This window comes from Rhinoraja longicauda, chromosome 3 (assembly GCF_053455715.1).
Source record: "Rhinoraja longicauda isolate Sanriku21f chromosome 3, sRhiLon1.1, whole genome shotgun sequence".
Lineage (NCBI taxonomy): Eukaryota > Metazoa > Chordata > Chondrichthyes > Rajiformes > Arhynchobatidae > Rhinoraja > Rhinoraja longicauda.
In genome coordinates this window covers 87,127,988-87,152,835 of record NC_135955.1, presented here as the reverse complement: position 1 = coordinate 87,152,835, position 24,848 = coordinate 87,127,988, and the positions used below count along the sequence as shown (strand labels likewise).

Sequence of the window (24,848 nt, the reverse complement as noted above, 5' to 3'; positions counted from 1 at the left end):
GGGGGGAAGGGGAGGGAGGGGAGGAGAGGGTGCTGCACCAATGCAGGAGAGGTTTGGGCCCAACGGGTCCACTTGGTCTAGTGGGAGATAAAATTAGATGTTCCTTCCGCTGATCTTGCTAATTTGGGCAAATGTGTAATAAGGTGAAGACAGCATTGCCCTAGTTCAATTTTCCCACAAACCAAGTAGTCATGACCTTGGTTGTTTACAATTACAAATGGAAAATGTGCAGTTGGTTGAGATCCTGCTGGACATCTCACGTATTGATCAATAGTCCAACGTTAGTTAATGTCTGTAGGTATAAGCAGCATATACGGGGCAAAAAGGCTTGCTTCAGAACAGTTCACTGTGTGTAATTTAACATCAAAGGGGAAAGTATTTCAGTGACAAGCTACATTTCCAGTTGTAAAAATGAAACCCCATGAAGAAAGAGGTTTATTTCAAAATAGAATCAAAATACTCATTTTGATTCTCCATTCTGGCATTTCCTATTTTTAACAATAAATATCCTTAATTATAACAAAGCAGGAAATGCATAATATAGAATCAAAATTACTGATTAACTAATGATTAGTTCATAGAGAAATATACCAAGCTGGACATAAGGGAATTGCAGCAAAGGGATCTCTATGGTTTCTATTCTAATTCAATTTTGAATAAAAGTTGGTTAGGATTTCAAAGGTAGCTTCCAAGTGTTACAGAAAACCAGAATTTTCTCATCAAAGCTGCCTTCATGGACCAGAGTAAATAACTCTGTAGTGGGTGACAGAGTTGATGTTGAGCAAGAGAATGGGATTAAGAGGGAAAGATAGACCAGCCACGAATGAATAGAAGAAACTCGATGGCCCAAATGGCCTAATTCTGCTCCTATGTCTTGTGAACATATGTGTTCAATATTGGCCCACAATTCCCATTGAATCTATTTGTAACAATTAAACAGCTTAACCTTCTTAATTCTGTTATACCTAACTACCTCACCATAAGGTGATGGAAGTTTAAAAAAATATTCATACAATCCCCAGTCTGTTTATAATTTTCCTTTTGTGCAAAGGCTCTTTATAAGGAAATATAACAAAACATTTCCACTTGGACAGCAATACAAAACCCATTAGTGCAGACAAAAGTGCCTCCAGCATTATGAGGTGAATAAATCAGTTCAGTTTGTCTTATGCAAAATTTGGACTGGCTCCTGATTGCTGAATTGGAAACAAGCCAATAAAATCTGAACTACAAAGCTTATATACTCTCATGTTTAATTACATTTGAAATTGCTTGTCCTAATTTGACAGATAGCTTTATATCTTCTTGCAAGTTATAAAAGTAACAAGACCCATAACTTGTATTTCTGAAATCTTTCATGTAATGTCAGAATCATTGGGCAAGTCAGCATTTTTTGTCCATCTCTAAATGCCCATGACAAGATAATGGTGAACTCCCTTCTTGAATGGCTGCAGCCTTGTGGTAAGCACCTTGGAGCCAAACGTCACCTGCCCATGTTCTCAAGGGATGCTGCCTAACCCGCAAAGTGGTGGTAAGAATAGGAAGGCAGATTATTATCTGAATGGTGTCAAGTTAGGAAAAGGGGACGTACAACGTGATCTGGGTGTCCTAGTGCATCAGTCACTGAAAGGAAGCATGCAGGTACAGCAGGCAGTGAAGAAAGCCAATGGAATGTTGGCCTTCATAACAAGAGGAGTTGAGTATAGGAGCAAAGAGGTCCTTCTGCAGTTGTACAGGGCCCTAGTGAGACCGCACCTGGAGTACTGTGTGCAGTTTTGGTCTCCAAATTTGAGGAAGGATATTCTTGCTATTGAGGACGTGCAGCGTAGGTTTACTAGGTTAATTCCTGGAATGGCGGGACTGTCGTATGTTGAAAGGCTGGAGCGACTCGGCTTGTATAAACTGGAATTTAGAAGGATGAGAGGGGATCTTATCGAAACGTATAAGATTATTAAGGGGTTGGACACATTAGAGGCAGGAAACATGTTCCCAATGTTGGGGGAGTCCAGAACCAGGTGCCACAGTTTAAGAATAAGGGGTAGGCCATTTAGAACAGAGATGAGGAAAAACTTTTTCAGTCAGAGAGTTGTGAATCTGTGGAATTCTCTGCCTCAGAGGGCAGTGGAGGCCAATTCTCTGAATACATTCAATAGAGAGCTAGATAGAGCTCTTAAGGATAGCGGAGTCAGGGGGTATGGGGAGAAAGCAGGAACGGGGTCCTAATTGAGAATGATCAGCCATGATCACATTGAATGGCGGTGCTGGCTCGAAGGGCCGAATGGCCTAATCCTGCACCTATTGTCTATTGTCTAAAGTTACTCCAGCAGTGTTTGTCTTTTTTTTGTAAACCAGCATCTGCAGTTCCTTATTTCTACCACCATGGAGCTGTCCAGTAGATGGTTGATCCACTATTTATAATCTGCCCAAGTCCTGAGGGAATGAACATTGTAGGTGATGTCCCATCTGGCTTCTCCACTTGCCTTTCTAGGAGTGCTGCAGTTAGATTCTAGGAGTGATGTGTCTTGCTGATTTATGTGTAAAAAAATAACTGCAGATGCAGGTACAAATCGAAGGTATTTATTCACAAAATGCTGGAGTAACTCAGCAGGTCAGGCAGCATCTCAGGAGAGAAGGAATGGGTGACGTTTCGGGTCGAGACCCTTCTTCAGACTGATGTTAGGGGGGCGGGATATATCCTTCCTTTGTCCCGCCCCCCCCGACATCAGTCTGAAGAAGGGCCTCGACCCAAAACGTCACCCATTCCTTCTCTCCTGAGATGCTGCCTGACCTGCTGAGTTACTCCAGCATTTTGTGAATAAATACCTTCGTCTTGCTGCACTAAAGCTAGCAGACAATGATGCTATAGGCAGAGAGTTCTGTGGTAGTGAGAGAGAATGCTTAGGATAAGAATGGAGTGCTAATCGAGCAAAACCTTTCATCCTGGCCCTTGTTGAGCTCCCTGGGCATTTTTGGGGCTGCAATCATCCAGGAAAGTGAAGAACCTCTCATCGTAGGTTTCAGGGATCTGGAGACGAGTCTTTCATCATAAGATTGTTTTTGAACTGTTGCAACTATGGACATTGCATAGCTGGTCCCTTTATGATCTTTGTTTATGGTGACCTCATCCTGTTCCCAATGGATAAGGGTAGAACATACATTGAAAGTAATTGTCCTCAATATAAAAGGCAATACGTAAAATCTCTCTTGCTGGAGATGGTCACTGTCTGGCAATCTTGCAGCTCAAATAGTATCTGCTGATAATATATCCAAGCCTGAAAGTTATCCAATTAATACTGCACATACGTATTTATGGATGGATGGGATGTTTTTGATGAAATAGGTGAAGATGGGTGAATTAAGATACTTCCCTAAGGAAACCTTGGAACAATGCTCCGTAGCTAAAATGTTTGGTCTGTATCAACCATTGCTATCTTCCTTCAGGTGAGGTACCTCTCCATCCAGATCTTCTCAGTTCCATTGACTTCAAAGTTACGGAGGCTCTTTAAGATGAGTCGAAATCCAAGGGCAGGCGTTTTCACCAAATCTCTCATAGAGGCTAGTTATTCATGTTTCACCCAGAAGTGCAACTGGATCTTGAGCCAAATAGCTCTGACATCATCTTAAGTGACAACGGTCAGCATGTTATTGATGAGGAGCAGCCTTTGGTGGTACAGCAAATGGCTTCCTCCATTACTTCTCCCAAGATTGAGAATCGATTGAATGGACAGTAATTGGCTCAATTGATCGATGCACCATATTTGTTACAGCACCTTAAATATCATAAAATCTTCATAGGTGCTTCAGCAGAGTATTATCAGAAGCAGGGCGGCTCTTTGCATGTTAAGTCCCAGAGGAGGACCTATTACCATCCAACACAATAGTCCTACTCTTATAAATCTCTTTTCTATCTGTAAATCCAGTCACAATCACTGAAGAAGTTTCGATCCAAAATGTCACCCATCCACGTTCTCCAGAGATGCTGCCTGACCTGCCGAGTTACTCCAGCATTGTGTTCCTTTACATATTAATCAGCATCTGCAGTCGTTTGTTTTTCCATTTTTGTTATGCATATTGTACTTGAGTTTGGCTTAACTGTATTTATGTATAGTATCTGATGTGGTTGGATAGCATATAAAACAAAGCTTTTCACTGTACCTTAGTACTCGTGACAATTATAAATCTAACCCTAATTAAAAACTGACATTGTGGAACCCAAGATAATGTTAGGGTAGATGATCAATAGCTTGGTGCAACAGTCAAAAGAGAGGTGAAGAAATTTGGGTGGGAATTTAGGAAGATCTTGGTATCCAGAGGCATAGATGCTAAAGGTATCATAATTTAAAATACCAATGCCCAAGACATGAAAAGAATATTTGGATCCTGACAGAAATCTTGTGGGTGGTTGAGGGGGGAGAAAGTGACAAAGTATATGGCAGTCTGAAGAAGGGTCCCAACCCAAAGCATTGCTCATTCTTTTTCTCCAGAGATGCTGCTTGATCCGGGTTACTCGAGCATTTTATGTCTATCTACTATAGTATTAACCAACAACTGAGGTTCTTTGCTTCTATGACTTTGAGGGCCTGCCAAGTGAGATTGAAAAACAAGGATGAGACATAATATTATATGGACTTGCTTATCCAGGAACCATTATGGATCAGTAAAAACAAGCAAGGGGTGAGAAAGATTTGGACTGATCAAACCAGAGGCAAAATATTTGTCTGATCTCAAGTATACAGAGAACATGGGCATCCACCAAATAGTAGTGACATTTTGATGTAATGAAAAAAGGTTTGATGAGGGGAAATTGTGACTGATGTTCAGATAGGATTGCAGTCTAAGGTCTTTACACTGCAGTGAAAAAGGTGAGTCATCTCAAAAGGAATATTGGGAACCAAAGCAAACATCTACAAAGGTCGCTGCTGTGAATCTCTGCCCACAAAGAGATCACAACACATGTTCTTGGTGTACATCTCTTTCTGATGGTTAGGACTAATCTCAACATTTACATTTTAATCCTGCATGCTCAAGGAAAATGTAATTATCCATTTGTCTGAAGAGTTGATTGGATATATTCAATGCATTTTTATTGAAAATGTTAAGGATGCTTAAAAAAATTAAGTGCATAATTAGCCTATCTCAGAAGCAGTTGACAGTTAACCATGTTATAGTAGTCCTGGGGTGACATATAGGCTGGACCAAGCAAAAGACAGCATCTTCCCTTTTGTGACGATTTAACAAATTTTGGGACACCTTTATGAATGGCAGCTTTATTTTTTATTTCCAGATTCTTCTAATGAATTCAAATTCACAAATATTCATTATTCCAGGTTATTACTCCAGAAATGTAACCACTGCATAATTGAACTGATAACAATGATGCTGCTTTAAGATCAGAAAAGGATACAAATGAAAGTTGATTGCTAAAGTTACATTCCCTTCGCAAAATTTCCTGAATGCATCTTCCTTTACAGCATGATAGTGATTTAGGAAATTTCATTTATTGTTATTTGTCTATCGTCAAGGCTGTATGCTGGAAATCATGGCTTTCAAATCATAACTGCAGGGTTGGGAGGAGTCAGTAACGCTGACTATGTGGAAATGGAGGACACACAAAGAAGAACAGCACACTGTACTCCAAAAATAGCTGTTGTATTGATTAAACATCTACACTTTCTAAGATACATTGATGAAAACATTACATTGGATTTGCAATGCATGGATGATTAAAAATGTTATCTTTTACAAAAATGAAAACACTAACTACACAAACACTTTTTAAATTATGATAACAATCAGTAAAATAAGTTAAAGGAAAGATGATTCCCACCAATTATGATTTTTCTTTTGTTGTTCTATCTTTGTGCAGCAGCAATCTGCTTGCTTAAATCTGCTGACGACGATATCACCCTTTGGCTTATTTTATTAATAAAATGAACGTATAATATCAGTTGAAGCTATAAAATATATGCTCCCACCCCATCCCCCCCCCATCCCCCCCCCCCCCCCCCCCAGTCTCCATTTTCAAAAATATTGTTGTTGACAGGGGGTTCTTGACAAATAGTCTGTGGAGCAATTACTGGGTGGATCTTTCCGCTCACGATTAATTGCAGAAAGGACAAGGAGAAATTAGTAATATTCCAACCTTTGAACAGCAGGTCCCCTGTTGACTGAGCAGGGAGTAGCAAGCAACCAGTGCCTACGGAAAAATCTGCTGTTCCAGCTGCCCCACCCATCTAAATGAACAAGGAGACTGTAGAATCCCATAGCCTTTAGCAAATCTTGGAATAGGGAAGTCAGCCCAAGATGGTTCGGGTTAAGGGGAAAAAAAGTAAATATAAATAAGTATAAATGATTGTATTGAAAATGTAATTCTGCTTTGTGTCGTATGAGAGGAAGGATGGTTGGGGAAATATTTCATTGTCTCATCTACCCCCCCCCCCCATTAATGTTTTTGCCTAAAACAATGGTACAATAATCAATGAAGCAATCAATATAGTTTTTATCCACGTGTGATCACATTCCTATTTACAATATCGACTTTTCTTTGTGATTCCTGCAATCTTTCAATCCAAATCGTTTTTACATTGACATATTATCTGTTACAATTAACAATTCTACCTGCATTGCTCAGATCTCAGTTTGAAGTATTCGTGCTCGACCATCCTATTGTCCCCAGCAGTAAACGTTGGAATTGTTTATGAACAAACAATATAAGTGGATGGGTTAACGTGTCCAAAAGCACCAGCAAAAAAAAAATGTACCTGTACCTCTCTTAATACTCCCCCACCCTGTCTCCCTCGTCTGTTACAAATCAATGCAATGCACTCAAGAGACACATTCTTCCTGCGCATTCGTTCATCTGCAAAGATGCTGGAGCTTCAAGGTGCATCTTATGGGGGGGGCTGCTAGACACAGCGGACTACAATTCCCAGCAGGCGCCGGGCAGGTTGAGCCGGGTCCGGGGCTCCAGCACCCTCCCTTTGTCTGATGCCGGTTCGCAGCTTCCGGAGAGACCGCAGTGCGGAGAGCGCGCCACGCCCACCAGCCGCCCGCAGCTCAATGAATGGGAAGCGCCAGCACATTGCATTTCTTACCATTATTCTCTCTTTTTTTTATCCGCCCGCTATTAAAATGCAACTTTTTTTGCTTATGCATTCCTTCAATTGCAACCAAAACCTGCCTTTGAATGCAAATAGAGTGAGGAATCTGCTCCCTAATTCCTTACAGTATCAATTTGAGAATCAATGGCTTTAAAAAAAAAATTACACATGGGGGGGGGGGGGGGTAGGGGGGTGGGAGGAAGGACAACGCCTTTGCATTGAATAAATTCACGCAATGCTTCCATACACCCCCACCCAGTTAAAGGAATAGCTGTGAAAGAATCGATGCGAAATTTCAAATGCAAACATGTTTCAAAGCAACAAATGTGAAGAGCTACAATGAGTTTGCAACAATTTACCAGCAAGAAAGAAGAGTCTGCTGGTAATCGCTAACGCCGGCTGGATACATTGTTATACATGTCGGTGAATAGTACCGATTCAATCCAGTCTTTGGTCGTACTTTTTTTTGCTGTTTTGGGTGCTTTGGCAAAAGATCAACATGCAATGACCGTGTTAAAAATCACACGCAAGTGATCTCAATCTGCTATTTGCAAAAAAAATGGTCCCTGCGTTTGAAAATAACATCTTAATACTATTACTCAAATATTGTGCATTGCAAAATAACCCCCCCCCCATATAAATACACTTAATGAATAAAAAGCCAACGGTTCAGATTTCCCAGAATTGCCTTTAAATGGTGACTGAGAACCGCAACGCCAACAGATGATTTAATGTGGGCTGGAAGGGAGGGGTTAGGTATCCTTCAGCTTTAAAGTATATATTCTTATTCATAATATAAATCAAAAGAAACTGCATTCTTTAAATGCATCCGTGCTGTGCATCTTACTGGTTTCTTCAAGGTTATCTCTAAGTCGCAATCATTAGTACAGGCTAAAATTCTCAAAGCAAGGCCGACTAGCCCTCCAAAGCATTGAGATGTGATTCATTATATGTACCAATATTACACTTCGTAGCTACCAAATTATATCCCCCCCCCCCCCCCTACTTTTATCCCTTTAGCTCCGCGTTAAAATATCATTTAACGCTGCTGGCAAGCCCCTTACCTCGCTCTATATCTGAAATGGCACATCTCAGGTGGTCTTCCGTAACAATTTCCCCAATAACCACTAGCAAATAGAACTTATTGTCGAGGAATCGGTGAGTCAGGCTTGTGTTTGATAGCGATGTGCTTAATTTGCTACACGAAGCTTCCGGGTCCACGTCTAAGGTCGCCATCCTCAGCCTCTCTGTCCGCGCCAGGCACCAGACAGGGAGGGAGTGAGCCGGGGAGGGGAGGCTGGTCCGCTTTTATAGTGCAGACGCCTCGCCTGGTCCTGGGGAGGAGAGACGAGCAAACTGCCTACTTCACATCGCCAGCTGATGTCATCAGCAGCGAATCAGACCCTCTGCAAGCACCAGCTAAACGTCCCCGAGTTTGCAGAATCATTGCATTACAGTGCGGGCAAGATTCTGCCAATCCCCCCCCCTCCCCCCCCCTGCATGGGTTTCCAACCATCAACAGGCACCGCTTTCCCCCTTTCGATGCCATGAGACCTACTCCAGATCAGATGGATGCACTGAACTCCAAATCCCGGGATATCGTTGAAACGCCTGGACATTAGGTAGTTTGCACTAATTCTGGGGGGAAGAAAAAAGAACCAAGCAAGATTGATAATTATTTACTTGTAGCATTGACTGCTGACCCCCACTGGACATATGATGTTTACATTGGGAAGTCAACACGACAAATGACAAGCGGCGCACTGGCTAATGATCCAGGTCTGCCCTTTGGGATGCCACTGGGACCAGCACCTGTTTGGGAAGGATACCCAGGTAAAGGCTTCATATTCAAGAACCTCTCTGGCAATTTATTCACAAAATGCTGGAGTAACTCAGCAGGTCAGGCAGCATCTCGGGAGAGAAGGAATGGGTAACGTTTCGGGTCGAGACCCTTCTTCAGCATCTGCAGTTATTTTCTTATACCTCTCTGGCAATAATGGAGACGAGGACTAGGTAAGTGCTACTTTTTGGTAAGGTTGAAAACCAGTGTGAAGTTACTTTGTGGTTGTCCTGCCCACATTTCCATTGGGCAAGGTCATGCCATCAGTTTCCTGAGTCCTGCTCATGGGAAACCTGCTCGTAAAGGTTTAAGAAACATTTAGACAGGCACATGCTTAGGACAGGTTGGCCAAATGCAGGCAGGTGTGACTAGTTAGTGTAGATGGGACAGGTTGGCCTGTGGATGTTGGGCCGAAGGGCCTGTTTCCACGCTATAAGACTCTATGACTCTATGTATAGAGCATGCATGGGGGATGGAACTGGGCTGATGGTCTCAACCATCATTGCAAGATCTTCCTGAAATAATTTTCCTTTGCAGTTTTGTTTTTGACATGTTTGAGTCATTTGCAGTTTAAAAATACATATTTCTATCTATAATATTGTCATTGCCATCAATTGGTAATGGTACTACCAGGACCAGTTTTTAATTGATCTAAGTTAATTAATGTGGACGAGAAACATTCACACAGAAGGAAGAACATCAACTTTGACTCAATGAGCATAACACAAGGTGCTGGAGGAACTCAGGTGGTCAGGCAGCATCTGGGGAGGGAATGGACATGCAACATTTTGCATCAGGACCCCTCTTCAGACTTGAGAGAGGAGAACTTCCTATAAGTAGCATTGTTCAATGAAACCAATTAATTGTTCAGCCATTTGAAACATGTGCAAGGTGAGATGGCTTCACTGAATCCACCACACAAGGATGTCTGTCTCTGAATTATTATGACCATTGGACCACAGCCCATGCATTGGGACAACCCCATGAATTGCTGAGGAAGTCGTGAACATAGGAGCTTCAATCCAAGTAAATGCTTATCAGCAAAAAGACACAAACTGCTGGAGTAACTTCAGCAGGTCAGGCAGCATCTCTGGAGAGGTGAAGTTTCAGGTCGAGACCATTCCTCTGAGATGCTGACTGACTTAGTGTCCTTTGGTGTATTAATCAGCACCTGCAGTTCCTCGTTTCTACATAGATCCTGAAAAGCAATTGGCAAATTAGTCAAAATTCCACCACAAGCTCATCAAACAAGCCACAGAAACCTTGGATTGCAAACCCAGTATTTCTTTACCTTTCTGGTGAAGAACAAAATAAGCAAAAAGGGCTTTGAGCTATGCCTTTTAAACCAAGAACAGGTTGCAATTTAATGGGGCATTCAGTACAAATCAAACTTCATGACTTTGTCATCGAACAGGTGGCTGGTTGCATCAGGTCTGGAGAATCGCCTTCAGTTTTGGCCCCTCACATGGCAGGCAATATCACAACCTTTACTTCGATCCACAGGTGATCTACAAGATTAATTTTTATTTTGAAACTCTAAATGCTGAGATTAGATTAGGAAATTGGGATTGTTGAGTTAGAGTGGCATAGATTTAAAGATTCCTGAGAAAATAATGGAAAGGCTGTCTTTTGATTGTCCTACGGTGATGAAAAGGGGAGATGCCAGGAGATTTGAACTATGCACGAGTGGGCATAGACTGGAAGACAGATATTTATGGCTCTGATAGTCAACTCCTTTGTGGTGCCATCATGAACATGGGTCAGGCTGATTGACCACCTGTGCATTTTCAGTTACCACTTTTCTTGCAAGAGGTCGCAGCTTTCTTTGGCAGGAACTCTGCTTCTTATTTAAAGCCTCAAACTGGTGCAGGCTGCACACATCAAGGCCCCTAACAATATCCACACGAAGAATATGGGAATAGGAATGGTGAAATGTCCGATAACGAGATAGCAGACATAAAGTCAGCTCATATTTCGCTTGGGTAACTTACAACCCAGGGGTATGAATATTGATTTCTCTCACTTCAAATAACCCCAGCATTTCTGCTGGGAATCCTGAGCAAAACACAAAGTTGATCCAAGATGGGTCCTGACTGGAAACAAAGCCTGTCCTTTCCCTCTACAGATAGAAACATAGAAACATAGAAAATAAGTGCAGGAGTAGGCCATTCGGCCCTTCGAGCCTGCACCGCCATTCAATATGATCATGGCTGATCATCCAACTCAGTAACCTGTACCTGCCTTCTCTCCATACCCCCTGATCCCTTTAGCCACAAGAGCCAAATCTAACTCCCTCTTAAATATAGCCAATGAACTGGCCTCAACTACCCTCTGTGGCAGAGAATTCCACAGATTCACCACACTCTGTGTGAAAAAAAACATTCTCATCTCGGTCCTAAAAGACTTCCCCCTTATCCTTAAACTGTGACTCCTTGTTCTGGACTTCCGGTCAGGACCCATCTTGGATCAACTTTTGTGTTTTGCTCAAGATTCCCAGCAGGAATGCTGGGGTTATTTGATGTGAGAGAAGTCAATATTCATACCCCTGGGTTGTAAGCTACCCAAGCGAAATATGAGATACTGTTCCTCCAATTTGCGTTTAGCCTCACTCTGACAATGGAGGAGGCCGAGGACAGAAAGGTCAGTGTGGGAATGGTAAGGGGAATTAAAGTGGAATTGCATCTCCTCCAACCTCATCAACTGTATCTGTTGTTCAAGATGTGGAAGTACCTCCTCCAACCGCATCTACTGTATCTGTTGTTCAAGGTGTGGACTCGTACATCGGCGAGACCAAACGTAGACTGGGCGATTGTTTCGCTGAACACCTTCGCTCAGTCCGCCTGGACCTACCTGATCTCCCGGTTGCAAAACACTTTAATTCCCTTTCCCATTCCCACACTGACCTTTCTATCCTAGGCCTCGAGGCTAAACACAAATTGGAGGAGCAGCATCTCATATTTCGCTTGGTACCTTGCAGCCCAGTGGTATGGATATTGATTAACTTCAAGTAACCCCTGCATTCCCTCTCTCTCCATCCCTCCCCCACCCAAGTCACACCAGCTTTTCGTTCTCACCTAGCAAACAGCTAACAATGTCCTGTTTCCTTCATCATCGTTACTATTTATCATATCTTTCATTCATTTGTTCTATAGTTCTCTACATCATCTTCTATATCTCTCGTTTCCCTTTCCCATGACTTTCAGTCTGAAGAAGGGTCTCGACCTGAAACGTCACCCATTACTTCTCTCCAGAGATGCTGCCTGTCCCACTGACTTACTCCAGCATTTTGTGTCTATTTCCAAATCTATCTGATTGACCTTTAGTACCCTGAGAATCATTATTCACTACCCATCTGCATCCCCCACCAGGAAGGTCTTAAAGCCCTCCGTTTATTCCTTGACCACAGAACCAGCCAATTTTCATCTACCAATACTCTCCTCCACCTAGCAGTGCTGGTCCTTACTCTCAATAACTTCTCCTTCGACTCCTCCCACTTCCTCCAAATCCGAGGTGTAGCTATGGGCACCCGCATGGCCCCTAGCTATGCCTGCCTCTTTGTAGGGTACGTCAAACAATCACTGTTCCAGGCGTACATTTGCCCTCTCCCCGAACTCTACCTCCGCTACATTGACGACTGCATTGATGCTACCTCCTGTACTCATGCAGAACTCACTGACCATCAATTTCACCACTAATTTCCATCCTGCTCTTAACTTTACTTGGACCATCTCCGACATCTCCCTACCGTTTCTGGATCTCACCATCTCCATCACAGGAGACTGACTTGTGACCGACATCTACGATAAACCTACTGACTCCCACAGCTATCTTGACTACACTTCTTCCCACCCTGTTCCCTGTAATCCATACTCCCAATTCCTCCGTCTACACCGCAGCTGCGCCCAGGATGAGGTGTTCCATCGGAGATGTCCTCATTCTTTAGGGAATGGGGGTTACCCACTTCTGTTATAGATGAGGCTCTCACTAGGGTCTCCTCAATATCCCGCAGCTCCGCTCTTGCTCCCCCTTTCCCTATTCGTAACAAGGATAGAGTCCCCATTGTCCTCACCTTCCACCCCATCAGTCGTCGCATACAACATATTATCCTCCAACATTTCCACCACCTCCAACGGGATCCCACTACTGGCCACATCTTCCCATCTCCACCCCTTTCTGTGTTCCGCAGAGACCGTTCCCTCCATAACTCCCTGATCCACTCATCCCTTTCCACCAAAACCACCCCCTCCCCAGGTACTTTCTCCTGCAACCGCAGGAGATGCAACACCTGTCCCTTTACCTCCCCCCTCGACTCCATCCAAGGACCCAAACAGTCTTTCCAGGTAAGGCAGAGGTTCACCTGCACCTCCTCCAACCTCATCTACTGTATCCGCTGTTCCAGGTGTCAACTTCTCTACATCGGCGAGACCAAGCGCAGGCTTGGCGATCGTTTCGCTGAACACCTCCGCTCAGTCCGTCTTAACCAACCTGATTTTCCGGTGGTTCGGCACTTCAACTCCTCCTCCCATTCCCAATCTGACCTTTCTGTCCTGGGCCTCCTCCATTGCCAGCGTAAGGCCCAGTGCAAATTGGAGGAACAGCACCTCATATTTTGCTTGGGCAGTTTACACCCCAACGGTATCAACATTAACTTCTCTAACTTCAGATAGTCCCTGCTTTCCCTCTCTATCCCCTCCCATTTCCCAATTCTCCCCCTGTCTCCTACTACATCCTATCTTTGTCCCGCCCCATCCCCTGACATCAGTCTGAAGAATGGTCTCGACCCGAAACGTCACCCATTCTTTCTCTCCAGAGATGTTGCCTGACCCGCTGTGTTACTCCAGCATTTTGTGTCTATCGTATATTTATTGATGGTCAGCTGGTAGATAGGTTTGGTAGGCTTTAGGGTTTCCTGTTTGGTTTTCTCACAGGGCTGTCAAAAACCACAGGCATAGGCCTGGAATGTATAGATTCTGGAAAGGATTGCTGCAAAAGTTGCTTATAATTTGATCTTCTTTCTGCAGGAGATTTATTATTTCGTGTGGCCGTGCAGTCTCCTGTGGTTTTGCGTGACCTGGTTTGGAACCACATGTTCTTACTTAAAGTAAGGAAACAGAAACAGGATGAGACCACCCAGCTCCTCAGGTCTGCCCACCATTCAATATAATCATGGCTCACCTGCCCACAACCTCATCTCCTCTGCTGTGCAAGTCCCCCATAGACCTCAATTCCCTGATCTTCTGAAAGTTTATCAACGTTCTCTCTAAATAGCCCTGATCCAGCCTCCACAATGCTCTGGGATAAAGAATTCCCTAGGATTACCATCCTCTGCAAGAAGTATTTGGAAGGTAATGGAGGGATATGGATCACAGGCATGCAGGGGAGATCAGTTTAACTTTGCACCAGGTTCAGCCTTGACATTGTGGGCCCTATTCCTGTGCTGTACGCCTCCATGTTATATCTCAATTTTAAATGACCACTCTCTAAACTTGTAACTGTGTCACCTCATTTGAGATTTTCGCACTCTATTCTGTTTTGCTCCCAAATTGGAAGTCATTGCCACAGACGGCTGTGGAGGCCAAGTCGATGGATATTTTTAAGGCACAAATAGATAGATTCTTGATTAGTTCGGGTGTCAGGGGTTGTGGGGGAGAAGGCAGGAGAATGGAGTTCAGAGGGAGAGCTAGATCAGCCATGATTGAATGGAGGAGTAGACTTGATGGGCCGAATGGCCTAATTCTGCTCCTATCAATAGACAATAGGTGCAGGAGTAGGCCATTCAGCCCTTCGAGCCAGCACCACCATTCAATTTGATCATGGCTGATCATTCACAATCAGTACCCCGTTCCTGACTTCTCCCCATACCCTCTGACTTCACTAACTTTAAGAGCTCGATCTATCGTTCATGACCTTATGAACAAATGATCCTCCATGTTTCTATTTGACCACCTCTCATTTTTGAAACTCCTTAGAACATGGGTCTAATTTCTTTAGACACTGGGAGTGATAGGGCAATCTTTCATCTCAGGAATAAGACAAGTAAATCTTTTTTGGGATTGCCTCCAATGCTAGTATATGCTTTCTTAAACAGGAGGTTCAAAATCATGCACAGTATTCTGAAAGTAGACTCACTCGCCACAGTAGAATGCCTCCCTATTTCTAAACTCACAATACCTCCCTTTTTCTAAACTCCATTCCTTTTGTAGAAAAGGCCATGAGTTTTTCTAACCATTTGCTATACATGCCTGTTAGCTTTTTGTGATTCATGCACAAGATCTAGATCCCTCTGTACTTTGCTCATTTGCAGTCTTTGCCCATTCAGATTACAGAATGGTCTTGACTGAACTAAATATCCATTTCTTTCTAAAAAATATCACCTTGAATGCATTTCTAATTTCGTAATAGTCCCGAACTACTATCTACCTCATTTGTGACCCTCTGGCTATCTTTGATCGGACTTTACTGGCCTTATCTTGCACTAAACGTTATTCCCATATCATGTATCTGTAAACTGTGAATGGCTCGATTGTAATCATGTATTGTCTTTCCGCTGACTGGTTAGCACGCAACAAAAGCTTTTACCTCACAAAATGCTGGAGTAACTCAGCAGGTCAGGCAGCATCTCAGGAGAGAAGGAATGGGTGACGTTTCGGGTCGAGACCCTTCTTCAGACTGATGTCAGGGGGGTGGGACAAAGGAAGGATATAGGTGGAGACAGAGAGATAGAGAGAGAACTGGGAAGGGGGAGGGGAAGAGAGGGACAGAGGAACTATCTAAAGTTGGAGAAGTCAATGTTCATACCGCTGGGCTGCAAGCTGCCCAAGCGAAATATGAAGTGCTGTTCCTCCAATTTCCAGTGGGCCTCACTATGGCACTGGAGGAGGCCCATGACAGAAAGGTCAGACTTGGAGTGGGAGGGGGAGTTGAAGTGCTCAGCCACCGGGAGATCAGAAAGCTTTCTTACACTTTCTTACACTGCCTAAAGCTTTTACCTCAGTACATGTAACAGTAAACTCAACTGAACAGAACCAATTGGAACCATTGTACATCTGATCAGGTGTGCCCTCATTCCAGGGTGACACCTGTAGATTTTGTGGTGGTTTGGCTTCCCCAACACCAATCCTTCAGTTTAATGAAAGAGTTGAGAGTTTACCCAAATCAGCAGCAATTTCAAAGTGGTAATCTCTGTTTCAATAATGGTAATAAGATGCATGTTTATAGTCGGCAGTAAAATTTACATTTATAGCATTGCTTCTTTCTTATGTTTCAATGAGATTACCACCTTTAACCTCGTAGATTTAGAATAAAGGAACTACAAAGGGAAAAGTGGTGGAAAAGTGAAAATCATATTCTTTCATCAAAACATGATGGTTTTATACAGGAAAGTATTAACAATTGAAAAGTACTTCAAGATGGCATCAAAGAAACAAAGAGTGTGCTTTAGTGTCGTGAAGACTGGTGGGGGAATGGGAGGGGATTGCATGGGGGAATGGGAGGGGATTGCATAGTCTTGGTCTTGTCTTGTCGATAAAAGGACAATAGAAATGTCCTCATTGGCTTTTATTCCATTATTATCCACCCTTTGGTTGAATATCAAGTGCTTTCTCAGCACATGACTCTAGGTACACCTCATTCTGTATGAATTTTGACAAGTTGTGATCCAGGTGCAGATCAATCTATAATTTCCAGTTTCACCGTTATAATAACCAATGCTCTTCAGATCTTAAAATTCATGTACACCATCTCATTCTCTCTTTCCCTTGAACATCCGAAGATTGGGGTGGCGCAATGGTAGAGTTGCTGCCGTACAACACCAGAGACCCAGGTTCAATCCTGACTACGGGAACTGGCTGTATGGAATTTGTACATTCTCCCGGTGAACGTGTGGGTTTTTTCCAGGATCTCCGGTTTCTTCCCATACTCCAAAGACATGCAGGTTTGGAGGTTAATTGGGTTTGGTAAAAAAAATTGTGCATTTTTGTAGTGTGAAGGATAGTGCTAGTGTGTAGGGATTGCTGGTCGCCAAGGACTCAGTGGCCGAAATGCCTGTTTCCACACAGTATCTCTAAACTAAACTAAACTAAACTAAACTAAGCTAAAATTTAAAATAAAGTAAATATGTGCCTTATGGTTCCCAGTTCCATGTCATCCTTCATCCAAAGAGGAAGAAAGATTCTAAGGGGAGTAAGAGGCAACCGTGGCTGACAAGGGAAGTCAAGGGCAGTACAGAAATAACAGAGAAGATGTACAATATAACATAGCAAAGATGAGCGGGAAGACAGAGGATTGGGTAACTTTTAAAGATCAACAGATGGTAACTTAAAAGGCAATACGGGGAGAAAAGATGAAGTACGAAGGTAAGCTAGCCAAGAATATAAAGGAGGATAGTAAAAGCTTCTTTAGGTATGTGAAGAGGAAAAAATTAGTTAAGACAAATGTGGGTCCCTTGAAGACAGAAACAGGTGAATTTATTATGGGGAACAAGGAAATGGCAGATGAGTTGAACAGGTACTTTGGTTCTTTCTTCACAATGGAAGACATAAACAATCTCCCCGATGTACTAACGGACAGAGGACCTAGGGTGACAGAGGAACTGAAGAAAATTCACATTAGTCAGGAAATGGTGTTGGGTGGACTGATGGGACTGAAGGCTGATAAATCCCCAGGGCCTGATGGGCTGCATCCCAGGGTACTCAAGGAGGTGGCTCTAGAAATTGTGGACGCATTGGTGATCATTTTCCAATGTTCCATAGATTCTGCATCAATTCCTGTGGATTGGAGGGTAGTTAATGTTATCCCACTTTTTAAGAAAGAAGGGAGAGGGAAAGCAGGGAATTATAGACCAGTTAACCTGACATCGGTGGTGGGGAAGATGCTGGAGTTGATTATTAAAGATGTAATAGCGGTGGATTTGGATAGCAGTAACAGGATCGGTCCAAGTCAGCATGGATTTATGAAGGGGAAATCATGCTTGACTAATCTTCTGGAATTTTTTGAGGATGTAACAAGTAAAATGGGCAAGGGAGAGCCAGTGAATGCAGTGTACCTGGACTTTCAGAAAGCCTTTGATATTGTCCCACACAGGAGATTAGTGGGCAAAATTAGAGCGCATGGTATTGGGGGTAGGGTATTGACATGGATAGAAAATTGGTTGGCAGATAGGAAACAAATAATAGGGAATAACGGGTCACTTTCAGAATGGCAGGCAGTGACTAGTGGGGTGCCGCAAGGCATGGTGCTGGGACCGCAGCTATTTACAATAAACGTTACTGATTTAGATGAAGGAATTAAAAGTAACATTAGCAAATTTGCAGATAACACAAAGCTGGGTGGCAGTGTGAACTGTGAAGAGGATGTTATGAGGATGTAGGGTGACTTGGACAGGTTGGGTGAGTGGGCAGATGCAGTATAATATGGATAAATATGAGAATAGGAAGGTAGATTATTATCTAAATGGTGTCACGTTAAGAAAAGGGGAAGTACAACAAGACCTGGGTGTCCTTGTACATCAGTCACTGAAAGTAAGCATGCAGGTACAGCAGGCAGTGAAGAAAGCTAATGGCATGTTGGCCTTCATAATGAGAGGAGTTGAGAAGAAGAGTTGAGAAGAAGAGCAAAGAGATCTTTCTGCAGTTGTGCAGGGCCCTGGTGAGACCTCACCTGGAGTATCGTGTGCAGTTTTGGTCTCCTAATTTGAGGAAGGACTTTCTTGCTATTGAGGCAGTGCAGCGTAGGTTCACAAAGTTAATTCCTGGGATAGTGGGACTGACATATGATGAAAGAATGGAGTGACTGGGCTTGTATTCACTGGAATTTAGAAGGATGAGAGGGGATCTTATAGAACATATAAAATTATTAAGGAATTTGACACACTAGATGCAGGAAACATGTTCCTGATGTTGGAGGAGTCCAAACCAGGGGCCACAGTTTAAGAATAAGGTGTAGGTCATTTAGAACTGAGATGAGGAAAAACATTTTCACCCAGAGAGTTGTGGATTTGTGGAATTCTCTGCCTCAGAAGGCAGTGGAGACCAATTCACTGGATGTGTTCAAAAGAGAGTTAGATAGAGCTCTTAGGATTAGCGGAATCAAGGGATATGGGGAGAAGGCAGGAACAGGGTACTGATTGTGGATGATCAGCAATGATCACATTGAATGGTGGTGCTGGCTCGTAGGGCCGAATGGTCTACTCTTGCTCCCATTGTCTATGTATCTATGTATTTCACCTGGCATATTAACAAAAGGTTTCTCCTTTTCAAGGAGGAAACTCCGTGAACCTTATCAACAACAGGAAGTCAACTATAGTATCACTCAATGTGTAAAAGGAACTGCAGATGCTGGTTTAAATCAATCAATAGATACAAAAACTGGCGTAACAGCAGGACAGGCAGTATCTCTGGAGAGAAGGAATTGGGTGGTTTTGGATAGGGTCTCGGGAAGAAGAACATGATTGTGCAGGAGAATGAAAGTACAATCTTACAGAGGAGATTCGCTTGGGTGCTGACTGGGCCGAAGTGTTCCCATTATGAATCATAGACTTATGCAGCACGGAAACAAGCCCTTTGGCCCAACCCATTTATGTTAACCAAAATATCTACCTGGGCAAGTCCCATCTGCCTTGGTTTGGCTATTACCCCTTTTAGCCTTTCTAATCCATGCACTTTTTAAACGTTGGAATCATATTCACTTGAAATCATTTGGACGCATTATAACTGTTCTAAATAGTTAATTGATTTCAATTAATTGAAATTCCACACACATGCCTTCTCTTTCTTCCTAGGCAGGACATCAGGTGAGTTTACATTTAGCTTTAGATTTTGTTTTATTGTTGTCACATGTAGCGAGACACAGTGAAAAGCATTGTTTTGCATACTATCCAAGCAGATCAGATATGCCATACATAGATCGAATCAGTTCAAACTCGAGTACAATAGATAAATCAAAGGGGAAGCTGCAGAGTGCAGAATATAGTTCTCAGCACTGTGAACATAGAAAATGGGTGCAGGAGTAGGTCATTCGGCCCTTCGAGCCTGTACCACCATTCAATGTAATTATGGCTGATCATCCAGAATCAGTACCCTGTTCCTGCTTTCTCCCCATAATCTCTTGATTCCTTTAGCCCTAAGAGCTATATCTAACTCTTTTTTTTTCTGCAATAAAGTATGTAGTGCATCAGCTCCTTAGACATCTCAGTCCAATATCCTCAATGGGGTTGAGATGAATTGGACAGTATCCTACATTATGGATGGACCATTTAGAAGTGTGATAATGGAGGGGGAGATGCTGTTTCTGAGTCTTTGTGGATAATTAACTTCACTCTGGTTTTTCTGGGTTTTGCAGTGAATAATGATGCCAGTGTGGGAACTAAGGATTTTTTCAAAAATGGGGCAGGCAATGGGCATGTAGGTGGTTTGTAATGGCCACTTCTGCAGAGCCTTTGTGTTTGGTCTGGAAGTCCTCAATGCCACAGTGTTGAATTAGTACTTTGCTCATTTGCACATCTACCTTCCTATTTAAATGAAAGGAGTCTCTCTTCCAGCCCCAGGTCTAATCAAGCACAATCTCAGCAAGCAGATTTGCCAGCATAGCTACAGCACTGGTGCATTATCGAAACTCTGTGCTCTGCTCCTGGAGTCCATGAGGATTTCAATATTAGAATGCAGTCTCCAGCAAAGAGAACACTGTACGTTAGGATTCTCATGGGCTTCCCCAACTTGGCAGCGCGTCAACAGAGAAATGTGGGCAACTTCAAATTGAACTACCAGCATTTCCTCACACAATCCAGCCATTGTCTCCCGAATAAAGTATGAATTTGGAAGTGTGTTTTCCAATTTACATTAGTCACCACTTATATTGCCTTTCTATTTCTTGTACATCTTTTTGAGATATTTGATCTTTAGTTCTTCATGGAAAATCTTTGTGGATCGAAATCTTTGATAATGAAACCGTGGAGGTTTAGAGAAAAGAGGAAGGTGTACGAATTTGAAATTCTATTTTAAAGTCTAACGGGACAAATATAGAATGTCATAGCTTAAAGTTGGTTTCAAATGGAAACATTGATAATCAGTTGTCCCAACCAAGATTCATTGTAGGGTACAGCGTAGAAACGGGCCCTACGGCCCTCCATGACCATGCTTTCTATTTGCCCATCTACACTAATCCCATTTACCCACATTAGGACCATACCCTTCTAAACCCAGCTTATTTAAGTGTCTGACTTTTAAACATTATAATTGTATCTGGTTCCAGTTGCTCCTCTGGCAGTGTGTTCCAGATATTACAGACACTGTGTGTAAAAAAAAATAACCTTACTCTCAAATCCCCCTTTTGAGAGTAAAGTATTTTGTTTACACACGGAGTGGAGCAAGAGGAGAATGTCTTCAAAGTAGGCACAAAGTGCTGGAGTAACTCAGCGGGTCAGGCAGCATCTCTGGAGAAAAGGAATAGGTGACATTTTGGGTCAAGACCCTTCCTCAGTCTCGGCCAGAAACGTCACCTCTTCCTTTTCTCCAGAGATGCTGTCTGACCCGCTGAGTTACTCCAGCATTTTGTGTCTATCTTCGGTGTAAACCAGCATCTGCAGCTCCTTCCTACATGCCTTCAAAATAGGCAAGCTTTGAGGATGTCTTTTGCTGAGGTACTCCAGCGCTTTGTGATTTTCTCTCCAGAGATGCTGCCTAACTCGCTGAGTTACTCCAGCACTTTATAACTCGTTCCACGCACCTTAAATCCATCCCCTCGTGTTTCTAATACACCAGACATGAAAAAAATATTTTGATTATCTACCCTTTGCCTCTCATAATCTCAGATATTTCCATGTTATCTCCTTTCAGCTGCCTTCACTACAGGTGGCCCAGAGGTATAGTTGCTGCCTTACAGTGCCAGAGACCTGGGTTCGATCCTGACTACAGGTGATGTCTGTACGGAGTTTATACGTTCTCCCTGTGACCTGCGTGGGTTTTCTCCGAGATTTTCGGTTTCCTCCCACACTCCAAAGACAAACAGTTTTGTAGGTTAATTAGCTTGGTATAGATGTAAATTTTCCATCGTGTGTTTAGGATAGCGTTATTGTGCAGGGATCGCTGGTTGGCACCAACTTGGTGGGCCGAAAGGCCTGTTTCCGTGCAGTATCTCTAAACTAATCTAAACTAAACAAGCCCAGCCAAAGCCATCTCTTCCCATTACTCTAAGGTCCTCCAATCCAGGCAACAGCAGAATATAGATCAGTTGGAAATATAGGCAGAGGAATGGCAGGTGGAGTTCAATCCATATAAGTGTACAGTGGTGCACTTTGAAAGGTCAAACAGAAATGAAAAGCATTCAGTATATGGCAGAACCCTAATGATGCACAGAGGTATCTCGGGGTGCACATCCATAGCTCCCTGAAAGTAGCAACGCAAATGCATGGTAGTAAAGGAGTGTGGCCTTGAGTATAAAAGTTGGCATGCCAAGCTGCAGCAGTATAAAACTTCGATTAGGCTACATTTGGGGGTGCAGTGTGAATTTCCAGTTGCCACTTTATAGTAACAATGTGAAGGCTTTGGAGGGGATGATGAAGAGATTCACCAGGATGCTGAATTAGATTAGAGAGTATTAGTTATAAAGAGAGGTTGGACAAACTTGGATTGTTTTCTCTGGAGTGTTGGTAGGTAGAGGGGTGATCTGATATAAGTATGTACAATTATGAGAGGCATAGATAGATTTTTCCCCAAGGTAGAAATGCCAAATAGTAGTTTTGAGGTGAGAGGGAGAAAGTTTAAAAGGGATTTACAAGGCAAGTTTTTTTACTGAGAGCTATAGGTGCCCATAATGTTCTGCCAGGGAGGTGGTGAAAGCAGGAAAAATAGCAACATTTAAGAGCCATTTAGACAGGCAAGGGTTGGAGGGATATAGTTCAGGTGCTGATGGGATTAGTTTACACTGGCTTCATGGGCTGAGGGCATTGTGGGCTGTAGGTCCAGCTCAAGAGCTGTGTTGTTCTTTGTTCTATCTTGATGAATCTCCTCCACATTCTCTCCTTATCTCTTGTAATGGAAGACAAATGAGATATAGTTATCCTTAGACTTTAGAGCTACAGCGCGGAAACAGGCCCTTCGGCCCATCGAGTCTGCGCTGACCAGCGAACGCCGGCACTATCCTACATACTAGGGACAACTCACAATCCTTACTGAAGCCAATTAAACTACAAACCTGTACGTCTTTGGAGTGTGGAAAGAAACCGGAGCCCCAGGGAAAACCCATGCGGTCACGGGGAGAAGGTACAGACTCTGTACAGACAAGCAGGATCGAACTCGTGTCTCTGGAGCTGTAAGGTAGCAACTCTACCACTACGCAAATGTGCTGCCTTAGATAAAGATTAAGTCTGTTAAAAATGAATTAATATGTGTAACCGTAATTAACAATATAAATCAAAACCAAATATGTTTTGGGGTAGACACAAAATGTGGGAGTAACTCAGTGGGTCAGGCAGTATCTCTGGAGGGAATGGGTGACGTTTTGATTTAGAAACATAGAAACATAGAAAATAGGTGCAGGAGGAGGCCATTCAGCCCTTCGAGCCAGCACCGCCATTCATTGTGATCATGGCTGATCGTCCACAATCAATAACCCATGCCTGCCTTCTCCCCATATCCCTTGATTCCACTAGCCCCTGGAGCTCTATCTAACTCTCTCTTAAATCCATTCAGTGATTTGGCCTCCACTGGCCTCTGTGGCAGAGAATTCCACTATTTCACAACTCTCTGGGTGAAAAAGTTTCTTCTCACCTCAGTTTTAAATGGCCTCCCCTTTATTCCAGGACTGTGGCCCCTGGTTCTGGACTCCCCCAACATTGAGAACATTTTTCCTGCGTCTAGCAGTTCTTTTAAGCCAGCGTCTGCAGTTCTTCCCTACATATGTTTTGGGGCATCACACTGCATTGTACAAGATTGGGCCCCAGATCCCCACAGCAAAAAATAATAATATTTGTCATTCCACACGATTTATTATCTCTCCCTTCAGGCATTACAAACCTGCGATCGTTTTGTTCATGAAAAATAGCATTTGCTTGGCTGATTTTCGTGCGTTTAGGTTTCTGAGCTGAGGCTGGCTAAATCTAGAAGCTTGTGAAATGTATTTCAAGCTGAAAACAAATTAACGGTTGACCATTGCCAAAATGAGCAAACATATCTTGGAAAATGCAACCTTATATCAAATAAAGAAAATCCTTTCACTAAGTGTTATTGGCATGGTGGTGATTTTTTTCCCCTCCAGTTGAGAGGGGAGTGTGTGGTATGTTCATCAATGTGCAGGTGAATGACTGGCCTGTGCTGTTAGTTTTCACAGCAAACAATGCTGTGAGGTGAACAGTTCCATTTTCACAATATACTAGACACCTGAAGACAAAGCTGGTCAAGGATCAATAGGACAAAATACATCTGGTAAACGTCATCTGTAGCCCGCCCAGTGTTCACATCAATGCATTAAACTACTTTGCAGCTCTGCACTGTGATTTCAGGGTGTACACTTAATACCATTCTCTACAGGCATTCAGCCAAAGGAAAAGAGATATGTGTGCAGTTTGGTTACTGAAACAGATGTTTTATGCCTAACTATAGCCGGTTCTTTCAACTCAGACAGTAAAACCTTATTACAAGTTTCAGTTTCATGGAATTTAGAAACTATACACTCCAGATATGTTTAAAATATGTGGCAACATAGACATACACATTTGACTTTTATTGAACTATAAATCTAAACGCTCTACTCTGCATTTATGCTTACTTTCACAAATTCAGAATGTATTGTTTTTTTCTCTCAAATGCCTTGCTTCTGATCACAAAACAAAATCAATTAGTATCACAGAGAATTTTCTTCAGAAAAATTTCTTCCAGGTGCTCCGGTTACTTCCCACATTCGAAGGACATTTAGGT

General features: G+C 42.9%; 2 protein-coding genes across 2 annotated transcripts in view; one reads left to right on the top strand and one right to left on the bottom strand.

The window, feature by feature from the left end:
* map1b (microtubule-associated protein 1B) overlaps positions 1 to 8,388 on the bottom strand; it is a 100,830-nt gene extending 92,442 nt beyond the window's left edge. Inside the window, exon 1 of the mRNA XM_078396587.1 lies at positions 8,165 to 8,388. Coding sequence (XP_078252713.1) covers positions 8,165 to 8,336 — 172 coding nt within the window. The 5' untranslated portion in view covers positions 8,337 to 8,388. The remainder of the gene's footprint in view (positions 1 to 8,164) is intronic.
* Positions 8,389 to 8,615: 227 nt separating this feature from the next.
* Positions 8,616 to 24,848, top strand: part of LOC144592470 (uncharacterized) — a 35,287-nt gene continuing 19,054 nt past the window's right edge. The window contains exon 1 of the mRNA XM_078397062.1: positions 8,616 to 8,933. Coding sequence (XP_078253188.1) covers positions 8,871 to 8,933 — 63 coding nt within the window. The 5' untranslated portion in view covers positions 8,616 to 8,870. The remainder of the gene's footprint in view (positions 8,934 to 24,848) is intronic.